At 41.9% G+C, this 11,460-nt stretch overlaps 1 protein-coding gene and 1 long non-coding RNA gene across 6 annotated transcripts in view; one reads left to right on the top strand and one right to left on the bottom strand.

Moving 5' to 3' along the window:
* Positions 1-11,460, top strand: part of P4HA1 (prolyl 4-hydroxylase subunit alpha 1) — a 38,556-nt gene that overhangs the window by 23,247 nt on the left and 3,849 nt on the right. For both annotated transcript variants that reach the window (XM_067299686.1, XM_067299685.1), the window contains exons 10-14: positions 5,808-5,907; positions 7,616-7,669; positions 9,894-9,959; positions 10,441-10,509; positions 11,275-11,371. In XM_067299686.1, coding sequence (XP_067155787.1) covers positions 5,808-5,907; positions 7,616-7,669; positions 9,894-9,959; positions 10,441-10,509; positions 11,275-11,371 — 386 coding nt within the window. The remainder of the gene's footprint in view (positions 1-5,807; positions 5,908-7,615; positions 7,670-9,893; positions 9,960-10,440; positions 10,510-11,274; positions 11,372-11,460) is intronic.
* LOC106498585 (uncharacterized) lies at positions 527-11,267 on the bottom strand. 4 transcript variants are annotated; one of them, XR_010884686.1, is made up of 6 exons: positions 11,196-11,267; positions 10,417-10,501; positions 8,346-9,013; positions 7,045-7,203; positions 4,258-4,380; positions 527-2,378 (listed from the first exon to the last, which is right to left on the bottom strand). It is a non-coding gene; the product is annotated as an uncharacterized lncRNA (long non-coding RNA). The 4 variants fall into 4 exon arrangements; XR_010884687.1 differs by lacking the exons at positions 10,417-10,501; positions 11,196-11,267 and having other exon boundaries at positions 8,346-8,422; positions 8,931-9,887; XR_010884684.1 differs by lacking the exons at positions 10,417-10,501; positions 11,196-11,267 and having other exon boundaries at positions 8,346-9,887.

Raw genomic sequence — 11,460 nt, forward strand, 5'->3', positions numbered from 1 at the left:
GAACGTACGCCCAGTCCGAGGAGGTCTGTTCTGTGACTGCGCTGCTTCATCGCTAGGCCTGGGGCAGATAAGGACTTTGCACAGCTGGTATAGTCTTTCTCTTTAGAAGAAAGAGAATGGCCTAAAGCAGAATGAACTGTCACAATAAAGCAAGTGGTCTGCTGAAACGTAAACTATTTTTAAATGTTAGTGGTAGCTAAAACTGAAGTTTCCACTTTTGCTCGTCGTGGCCTGTATAATGCAACTAATGTACTAAAAACGTTGTCGAAATGAAGGGTTCTGCTTACACTAACAATGGGAGAAGGCTGTGTGTCGCTCATCTACACCACTAATCTTCAATATTGATACATACTGTACTGAGAACTAGGCACCGATGAGCTGCTATAAATCATAGGTATAGTGCAATTTAATGCTAGCTGGTAACTTTAATAATGCTAAACGATTGAAAGTAGTTGCTGCTTTAACAGAAAACATAGTGTTCATTTGTATTCTTTGAACAAAAAAGAAATTAGAAAGACTTAATAGCTTAAGCAGAAATGTGTTTTATTTATTTCTTTACAAAGATACAGTGCTTCCAAATACTCACCACAAAAAAGTTGATTGATCCAGGGATGATTATAACTGGTATGGAAACTACCAAATGTTACAGCTGAAATCTGATCTTTAAAACCAGGCTTGTTACAAGTAGTGGCAAGTTAAAAACTTTCTATTTTTATTTAGACCCACACTCACACCCACCCCTCCACATAGCATTTTTCGCAACATGTACTTCCACTCTTCGAAGTGCATGCAAATATTTGGAGTCTTTTCACAATTGTTGGAAGTGAGCGCCTACATACTTGTTTCTTAAAACTACCTTCACGGGGCCTGTCCAGAGTGACTTTAGGAACATACGGCTTCTTATTTGACATGCATTAGATTTAATTGTTTTTTAATTTTTCTTTGCAAGTCCTTTTGTGTTCTGTCCTGGTCATCTGTGCCTGTGCATTTTACAGAAAGCATTTGTTCAGTTTCATGATTTGTCTTCTGTGACGCAACCGGTTTGGGGCATTTATAGAAGTCGCCTGTTAATCCATCTGGAGACCCAGTCGCAGTTTCTGTTAACGCGATGTGCTGTCTGGCAGTAGCAGGTTGCGAGGGTGACTGGATGACTACCTGAAAGCGACTGAGAGGTGTAACTGGCCCCTGGGTAAACAGATGACCCCCACTGAGAGGACTTTTTACTTAAGGTTTTGCTTTTTCTTTAGTGGGAAGTCTTATGCCTTGGAAATGTTGTACCAATGAGGCTGTGTCATGCAATGATACAGACAGAATCATCCAAAAGACCAATAAATTTCAGCTATTTGGCAATGTTATATACCAGTTTCAGCTTATATAAGGAAATAGTAATTTCGCTTTTAATAATCACATATATGAACACCCTGTCAATATGGGGGTTCTAGGTGTTTCAGCGAATACCAAGCATATTATTGCTGTTATCTTACATATTAAAGACTGTATTTTGTGTTTTTGAAGGGAATTGGATTATTTGCTGCTCTGCATACATTGCAAATGCCATAGTCGGATAAAGTTTTAGACACTACTCATTTACCAGCTGTTTCCCTCATGAGCCTGTGTCTGCCTGGGCCCAGTGCAGCTAGATCTGTTTGCCATTACCACTGGCTTCCTGAGAGACCCGACAAAATAACTATTTCTCCGAGGGATGTAATCTCACTTTAGACCCAGCTGTGGGCTCTACCTGGCCTAGGAACTGTGCAATCAAGTACAAGAGCACTTGCGGTATGTGAAGTGCTGCTCGGTGTGCTGCAAACCTGGAATAAAGCCTAGCGACTGGTACCTTGTGAATAAGAGCCTTAAAACTATTTAAACTTGCAAGGTTTGGTGCTCAAAAAGGTGTCAGTCTGGGACTCCTTCCAGCGCACATAAGTAACTCAGAATGAAATCAGATTGTATTGGGCTGAGTGTTTAAATTCCTTATCTTGTTGGAAACTAGAATTGGGACTGCAAAGAGAAGTACAAGTAAATGGGTGTAAGAAATTGCTAAGAAGTTAGTTAGTGAAGAGAACTTTTTTGAGTAAAGGGATTGCCACAGGGGTGGAAGGAGGGAAATCTTCCTTTCTCCTGCCTCCCCTCTCCTTTGTGTTCCTCCACATGCTAATTGTTTAGGCGGTATATACTTTGGGAGACTCTGACAGCTAAAATTGTGATGGGAAATAAACCTCACCCCCAAGAAAAACCCCAAACCCCAGGCGAGATGCTTTAGAAAAATCATGTTATTCATGCGAGGTCACTGGAACTTCTCTGGCAGAATCACTGGTAGCAGTGTCCTCCTGTTGGGGCTGTTGGAGCTGGTTTGGATTCCGGATGAATCATTGCTCCTGAAAACCAAAAAATGCTTTATTTTTTTAATAGATTACTGCTTCCCCCCTTCAAACATTCTTTCCTAGCAAATGCCCATCTAAATTACAGCATTCCTCTCTTTGAGAGGACTACTGTTCGCTGTGCAGTACGTGGCAGACTGTATAAAAGGGGGCACCGTGCCAGCAGTATGAGAAGCACCATCAAGCCATGCTGTGTGCAGTACCAGAATAAACTCAGCCAGTCTGACACTGCACTGCTTTTAAAGCAGCTGTTCCTCCTCCCCCGCCTTTTTCCTCCCTTTTCTCCAAAAGCCAGCTGAAGCTCATAGCATATGATGTTAAAGTTTCCACCAGGAATACCAGCCTGTGTTTTCATTCAATCAATCACTGTTGCCTCTCTACTAATACTTTTACATACTAAATATATTTTAGAAAGTTTTAAACATGCAGGACTATTTCATGTGACCAATAGCCGTGGTTACAAAAGCCATGCTGAAATAGTCTGGTGCGGTGCTGTTGTAGCTGTGACTAAAAGGACAGGAGGTAGGTAATGCCTGTTACTAGACCAGCGCAGTACAGTTAGAGCAGTAGACAAGCTTTTGGGCACATGAGCCCATATATGTCATGTGTCTCTAGACAGTTGTCTGTTTTTTCCAAATAATATACTGGTTAGTCTAAAATTATTTCTACATACAAATATTTGTTTATGAAATCTTATGCTATTAAAATCTCTAGTGGGATATCTGATAGAGAATTTTAAAGGGGGAGTTGATGCTTTAAAAAAAGAAGCTAGCTGTTTGTACTGAACATAAAATTAAAAGCTTACTGCCAGATATTGGTGTGAGGAGGAAGAAAAGAAACCCCATGGTGTGTATTCAGCACTTCAGTTCTTTCAGTTTCTATAAAATATTAGCTTAGTTCATGGATGTCTTTTGGTGCTTTGTAGTCTTTTGCAATTTTGGCTGCTGATGTGGCAGGTTTTAAAGAAATGTCAAATCCTCCATTAAGCAAAGTCATTGTGGTTGCACCTTAAATTGAGATGCTTATGGCTTCCCCATGAAATAAGTTTGTCCCTTTTTTTGTTAATAAGAAGTTTTCTGGTGATGGTGGAGTCATGGGTGCCAGCTAGTCAAAAATACAACAGAATGCTTTTCATCCAAGTGAGCAACTTAACAAACTTATGTTGAAGAGTAGAGCTTGTGTGCATTTAATGTGAATTGCTCTGAACCTTGGACTATGCCTACATTAAAAAAACAAGCTATTAATCCTGTATCACATGTGCCACTGGTGAGGGAGAAAGTGGCTTTTTGTTGCTTGCTGATTTGTTTTAAGCCTTTCCAGAAGACTGGACAGCAGTAGCTAGAGCATGCACGTTGAAGGCTTGCTGGGCTCGCCTGATGGCTGTGTTGGGCTTTTCTTGGGTATTAAGAAGCGTGAGGTTAGGCCTGCTTGCGAGCATTGCCTGTTGAATGTGGCTGCGAGCACCTGGGCTGCATAGCTGCTTTTCATTTGGAAGCGCTTCATAGAAACAGCTGCCTTGCTTTCTCCTACTGTCTTAAGTCTAGGAGGGTTGCACTGTAACATCTTCTTATACTAACAGTGTTTAGAAGTGGATAGAGTTTTATACGTGTTTGCACAAGTCTGTTTTGAGATTTTATTTCTTCTATGTATAGTATATGTTGTTTCATTAAAAAAAAAAAAAAATCCATGCTCATAGAGATTCTGTAACCTGTGTCAGTGCCTTGTGTCAAGTGTCATGCTACTGTTCCTCCCATGCAAAGCATTCTGGTGTTTTTTTTTCTTTTTTTTAATAAGAATCATGTAAAAAGTAAACAAAAAATGGAATTTAGTATAGATGTGAAGCTTCATTTGAGTAGCAATACCATGATATACTTGCCGGCTAGGCTCTGAGCCCAGGTATGGTTGTGGAACAGTCGTGTAAAAGCACCAGGAGCTGCTGGGGAGTCCAGAGGCCAGGTCAGATGCTAGAGAAAAGGCAGAACTAGCACTCTCCATCTTTCTGCAGAAAGGGAAGAATGGGCCAAACTCATTATTATCATCATGAATAGTAAGAGGAATTGCCAAGTTAAACAGAGAAGAGGACCGGGTAGGTAGTGAGCGTGCACGCAGCAAGAACAGAGGACCAGGTAAGATAAAGGTGCATTGGGCTAGAACCAGAAGAGTAAAGCAGTTGGGGGGGGGGGGGAGAGAGAAGAGGAAAAGAAAAAAGAAAAAAACATCCTGTGAGCAGAAGAGTGTTTCTTTTTAAAAAAAAAAACCAAACAAGCAAACAGCCAGATGGATAGGTGGGATTGCTATTTCTCTTATAAAGAGATGAAATGCATGTGTATTTCCATGTAACTGGTTCATGGCTGGTAAGGGTCCGGTGGGGATGCACAAAGCTGCAGTCACAGTAAGCAGGTGCTCTTTTCTGCCAAACAGCAATAGGCAGGGTATGTCTGTGGCTGCTTTTGGATGACATAGCTGCTTTTCATTCAGCCGGCTTTCAGGAATGAGCAACTATTTAGAGTATAAACTGCTAAACTGGGTCAGGAGACAGTCTGGGTGAAGGTAGTGGTTCTTGTGTAGTACTGCTTAGTAGTTGTTTTATTCCTTTCTCTGCTGACTCATTTGCAAAGTGTTTTAAATGCAGCATTTCCAGCTGAAGTTTCCTAATTTATAAATAGGAGGCAGTCATTTTGAAGACGGTTTTTGAATTGCAAGGCTGATGTGTAAAGGGAGGAGTAAATATATACATATGTATTTTAATCACTGTGTACTCAAAACATGTGCTAAATACCAAATTCTTAGAATAGGCTGTTTTGGAACAGCTTGTTCAACAGGGTACGTGGTGAAGGGTTTTGTGCCTTATTTAATTGTTTCCTTAATGGTTTTTAGTACTGCCAGACAGGTAAGTAATGTGAAATGACAGATCACAGAGCACTCGCTTATCTGTGAGTTGGTGAGGCAGGAGAGTTGAGTTACAATTACACAGACTCTGTGCACACTGGAGTAGGTCACCTGGTCCTCTCCGAAGTGCTGCATCCAGGTGTATCAACTGTGTGGTCTAAATTAGCTGTTTGGCATGGATAAGAGCAAAACCATGATCTGCCTGCTTTAGAAAATAGCTTGAACCAAATGTCACCATTTGGAAGGGTGTTTGCTTAACTTAAGTATGGGTTTCTCAGTCATTTGATAGTTCCCAGTATGGAAAGTAAGGCCCTTCATTTTGAGGCTTTCTTAAGCTGGTGTTGTAAGTGTTCTCTAGAAAACGCAGCTTATTAAATGCAGCTCTCAGTAATGCCCCTGAAAATATTTCTGACCTACCATTTTTCTTCTAAAATCTGAGAAAAATCTCAAATAAGAAGCAATTCTGAATGATGCATTTGTACTGGTAGCTTATTGTCTACTATTACATATTAATTTTTATTTTTTTTTACAACTTAGTGCTTGGTTGTCTGGATATGAAAGCCCCGTGGTATCTCGCATTAACACAAGGATACAGGACCTAACAGGACTTGATGTCTCCACAGCCGAGGAACTACAGGTAAACCGTTAAAACAAGCATGACTGTCAGCAGCCCTTTCATTCTGGATGACTTTGTGTGCAGCGTGGTACACACCCAGGTAGAGCTTGGGAGGTGGCCACAAAAGCTGATTTGATCCAGGGCGAGCTAATAATTTGATAACTGGCTTGATTCAAGCTTGTGGGAAGAATGGGTGTGTTTTTACAGGGTGGTAGAAACAAAGTGGTCTTGCAGAGCAAGTACTTGCTTAGCAGTACTGAGGTGTGAAATGGCTTTCTCTTGCTGGAGGGATGCTTACTATAAAGTGAATACAAATTAGTATAATTTTTATTATACTAATAAAATCCAGTTTTGTTACTGCAAGGTTAAACTTTGCTTCTGTGGTAATAGTGAAGAGTTTACCTGGACTCATATTTGAGGAAATGGGGGAAGAATGGTTGTTCTGATTTCCCATTGCCTCTGTGGTCCTAGAAGGCCAACAGTGTGTCCAGAATCTTTGCAATATGGAAAGATTGACTGTACGTGTAACTAACTCAAATAAGCTTTATTTTAAAAGTACTTTTATTTATATACTTGGGGCTCTTAAGTGAACAGCTAGAATGCTGCTTTGCTGATTTTGAGCAAGTGTTAATGTATAGAAAGCAGCACTGTAGTTCCATGAAAGCTGCTGCTCCATGAAGATTCCTCATGATAAGGTGCCCAAGCATCTGGCTGAAAATTGAGATTATGAATGCACAGAGGAGAAGAAAAAGTCCACTGGCAAAAAAGGAGAGTGGGTCTTGATAGACATCAAGATCAAAAAGTGACTTAAAATTGAATGGAGAATGTAAAAGTGCCATGACCCATTTTGAAGAGAAATAGCCTTTAAAGTTTTTATAGAAAAGTTTTATTTTTGGACCCTGGGGGAAGCAGGGTGGGAATGTGCTGGTATAAAACCAAGTGAGCCATTACAAGCAGGAACACTCAAAAGGTTCATGCATTATAGGCAGGCTGGTGCGGAGAGGGGTGTGCGCCCTCCTGGGGAAACTACCGATGGTCTCACTGATCTGTATCTGTTGTGGCAGCTGTAGGATGGTTGTTGGACAGAGAAGGGCTGGGAGCAGGGTCGGAGCAGGTTACAGCAACAGCAGTGGCTGCTCTGAGTACTAGAGTCCTTACCTGGAGTGAGACACACTCAGAGCGGTGGGGAAAATACAGCTTGCAGTACGGGTCTTGGATGTGCTGCCTCTCCTGTAGCCAGGGATCTCGGGTCTCCTTGGAGCCTGTGGCTGTCAGGAGTCTTGAAAGGTGCCAGTCAGCTTCAAAGAGCTGGAAGTCCTTAGGAAGACAAGTGGCATTTTGAGCAGGCGCTCAGAAATGGGAGAGTGGCTTTACCGTTCAGCGGGGCAGGAGAGCTTTCAGCAAAGCTGACCTGCAGGGTCAGGGAAGTTTAAGCTGCAGCTGGGAGCTGGAGCGTGGTTGAGGGAGCTGGAGAGGGACTGAGTCCCCAAAGCTCAGAGTCATGTTCTGGCTCTAAACTGATGAAGAATCTCAATGAAATCAAAGCTATCTGTGAATAAACCCAGTAGGGCTTTGCTGCATACCGTACAGTTTAGTTGACAGGGGCTTGTAATTTCCTATGAACTTCATCTATCCAGAGGTTATAGATGATATGTGTCAAATTCTTGCCCCTTCTTGTCTAGACAAAATACTGCTTTACTAGATGTTTGTGCTTCTTCTTTCACCGTAGGTAGCCAACTACGGCGTAGGAGGCCAGTATGAGCCTCATTTTGATTTTGGAAGGGTAAGTCCTATTTTCTGTCTCCATCTCCTTCTTCTTCACAAGCACTGTGTTTCTCTTTTTCAGGTGGCAAATTATGGAGTGGGAGGACAGTATGAACCCCACTTTGACTTTGCACGGGCAAGTAAAGAAATGGAGGAGAGATAGTAATCTGGTGAAGCCTAGGCCTCTTGGCTGTGGCACCATTTTTATTCTTTAATGTGTATTACACTTCACAGTCCTTCAACTTTCTAATCTGTGTTAGTGGAGAAAGCCCTCTAAACCACCAGCTGAACTGATAAACAATACAGGCATTATGGAGCAAAATGGTTTTTCTTCAGAAACATAATTTAAAAAGAGTTATTTCTAAGGAGATGACTGATTCTTCTCAACAGAGCAAAGGCCATTAGCTTCATCCTAAAACTAGAGAAACATTTAGAAATAATTTTGCTGGCCACATAAAGCCCGTTTTGTTAAAGTCACTGAAGGAAGTGCAGTCAGACTGTACAATGCACAGGGTAAGTCCTGTGTTCCTCATGCGCACGGAAGAAGATAGCAGCATCGTAGCTACCATAGATGCGTGTGCAGTGCAGCGCGCGCTGCTGAGGAGGCTAGCCTGACAGTAGGGGCGAGAGCTTAATGCCCTTTCCTGTGAGAAGGGCTTCACGGGCCGCGTAGGAAAACTTGCCTTGCAGCTTACCGTGCGAGCATGCGATGTGGAGAGAGAACTTCGTCCCCCAGAGCTGAGACAGACATCTTCCATACTGTTGAAGACATCTGAAAATATAAATGCTCTGTATTGTACTCTACATGCTGATTGCTAACAGACTACTGAAACTGCCAAAAGCCTACTAAGTTCTCCTCATCTCCTCATCCTTGCTTGGTTTATTTGATTTAAATTCCTAACCTATTTCTGTTCCAGCTTAAACCTCAGATTGCTGGAAATAATGCTACTGAATTCAGTTGGTTATTTATTGGGCATACTTGCGCGTGATTTAACACCTTCAGATTAACCTTACGCTATGAATCAAATCCACCAACTATTAATCAGAATCTCTGCTCTGTAGGCATGCGCTCAAAAGCATTGCAAATGATTAACAGATTTTGGGTTGAAATGCATGGGTTAATTTCCAGAGTAACAACTGCTAAAATTTGAGCACAAATAGTGGTCACAGTGGGTGGGCTCTAGACATAAAAATAAGATGCGACAGAAATTAGTCTCATAGACCCATCAAAATGGATTTTTGTTCTTTTAAGTCAAAGTGATTATAAAATGGCTACTTACCAAAATGGATCTTTTGGATAGTTTGTTAGCCTGTTGCAAGCTTCAGCTCTGCGGAGTGCTCAGCTTCCTCACTCTTTCCCCAGCTGTAATGAAAGGTAACATTCACATTATTTTCAGGTAACGTAGACGCACAGGCTGGAGTGTGGAGGGGAAGCGGCTTCCTCTCTGAACACAGCGCTGGGCTTGCAGTGTACGCGGCGACAGAAAGTGCATTCTCACGCATTTAGGCAGGGATTACTTATTCCTGTCAAAAGCTTCAGGAATTACTGCCACATTACTGCCAGGCGCTCTGTGGCTGAGAGAGGGCACTGCTTAATGAATCACATCGTTAAGACTTTTAACGGCACTCGAAGATGTGTGTGTGCCAGGGAGGAGCGCAGAATGCAGAAAGCCAAATAGTGTAAGCAGCAGCATACCTGGCGCAGCAGCCGTCACGTACAGCTCCGCCACGAGGTCAGAACAGCCGGGAGCAGGAAAGAGGACAGGCCTATATGGGCAGAAACCCTGCAGCGAGCAGGGCTGGCGCGCTGCCTTCAGGGCATGCTTGGAGCCCCTCCTGCGAGAGCTCTGCCCCTAGCATGACTCCCAGTGAACCTGGGACTCCAGAGCTGTCTCACTCTAGCTCATCTTTGGCAAGGACAAGAGCAGAGACATGAGCGCGATTAAATAATTAAGCCTGTGGCTGTGAAGAGGATTTATGTACTAATTTTCAGACAACAAAGTTGTTCTTAACCATTAGCAACTTGGGCTCCTGCCTTCCCTGTCCCATAGAATTTTAAAATGCCTGCTTTATTTGAATTAATAGGTACACTCATATTTCATCCTCCCTTCCTTCCAAATAGAGGGAATGAATTCATTTTTCTGCATGAGTTTGTCTGCTGCTGGCACTGCAGCTGTATGTCACTGACTCCTCTATATAATCAAAATGAAACGCTTATTAAATCTGCTTGCTTTTATTCACAGAAAGATGAGCCAGATGCTTTTAAGGAACTGGGAACAGGCAACAGAATTGCTACTTGGTTGTTTTATGTAAGTGACATATTCCTGTCATGTGCTATTGCCAAAAATATCTATCTCTGCATATTCTATATAGTTGAATGATTTCATTAAATTTTTTATTGAAGTGACTCGCAAATGAAGGCAGCCAGTAACTTAGTGGTAAATATGGGTATCTTCTTACCCAGAAATAATTGTTCTTACACGTATTCCTAAGGAGGATTTAAACTATTTGACTGTCTGTTCACTTTTATATCTACATAGGTATTTACAGTATGCTCTATGCCAAAACATTTGAGCAGGTAACATTCTGGGACAAGGCTGGCTATCTGGCTTTGCACAAAGTGGGTGGGTTTTAGTCTTGTTTTATTAGGCTATTAGTCACACAGTCTTTGCTCTCTAATGGGAAGGTAAAAATTAAGTTTTTCGGTACCTTAATTTTATTTTACTAAAACGTGGCACTTTGGGAATGCTTTGGCTTGCAACTTACCTGGGCTGTTTTCCACCTTTTCAGATGAGTGATGTGTCAGCAGGGGGAGCTACTGTCTTTCCGGAAGTAGGAGCTAGCGTTTGGCCTAAAAAGGTAAGCAGGGGTTTTGATCCCCTATTAACCATTCCTCTCTCCATCTCCTCAAAACTATGGCAGATTGTATATTTGAATGTTGAAAAGGAAACTATGAAATGAGCTTGCTGAGAGATGATTAGAGCGTTGTTCATGGCAGCACAGTAAGTGAAGCCACTGGAGCAGTACTAGTGATTCCAGGGGTGCTGTTCACCTGTGTTAAGCTTCTTATACAAGTAAGTCAAGACCTCTGATCTACTGTGTGTTAAGTCCAAAACATAACTATGACTTAACTACTTCCAATGTATAAACTTTACAAAACATTTAAGGAAAACAGTACTTCAAAACACATTTTAAAAATATTCGGATCTGCGAGTAGGTTTCTTACTGCTGTGGTGGTTTTATAGATTTGTCTTGGGGCTTCCGTAGGGAGTTCTGTCCGAAATTCTGTGCTCCTGCTAAGGCTTTTCCCTCAGAGGGGTCAGGAATAAGGGCTGTCTTTGCTAGCCTGCTGCTCATTTTTAGGAAACTGTCCTGCTTTTCTAAAAGTAGTCAGAGTCGAATGAAATTGGCTTAGAGTAAAGAAAAATAAATAAAAAACAAGAATATGTGAGTCAAAGGAGACTCATTCCTTAGGAAAGCAAATTTTAGAAAATGGAAGAGACTCTTCAATTTTAAAGGAACATTTGAAATACAAAGACACCTACCTTTATGATGAAGTAGTGCTGGGGTGAACGTGTGCATCACAGAGCAAGATGCTGAGAGTCTCCACTGCGATTTCTGCAGGGCACAGCTGTATTCTGGTACAATCTCTTTCCAAGTGGAGAAGGCGACTACAGCACACGGCATGCAGCCTGCCCAGTACTAGTTGGAAACAAATGGGGTAAGTACCCCTTAAGTTGTTTTAAGTGCCTGTGAGTGAGAGGTTCAGGATTTGTTTGTGGGTTTAGTTTTCTTTTTCCTTTGGACTTC

The sequence above is a fragment of the Apteryx mantelli genome, chromosome 7 (genome assembly GCF_036417845.1).
Source record: "Apteryx mantelli isolate bAptMan1 chromosome 7, bAptMan1.hap1, whole genome shotgun sequence".
Classification (NCBI taxonomy): Eukaryota; Metazoa; Chordata; class Aves; order Apterygiformes; family Apterygidae; genus Apteryx; species Apteryx mantelli.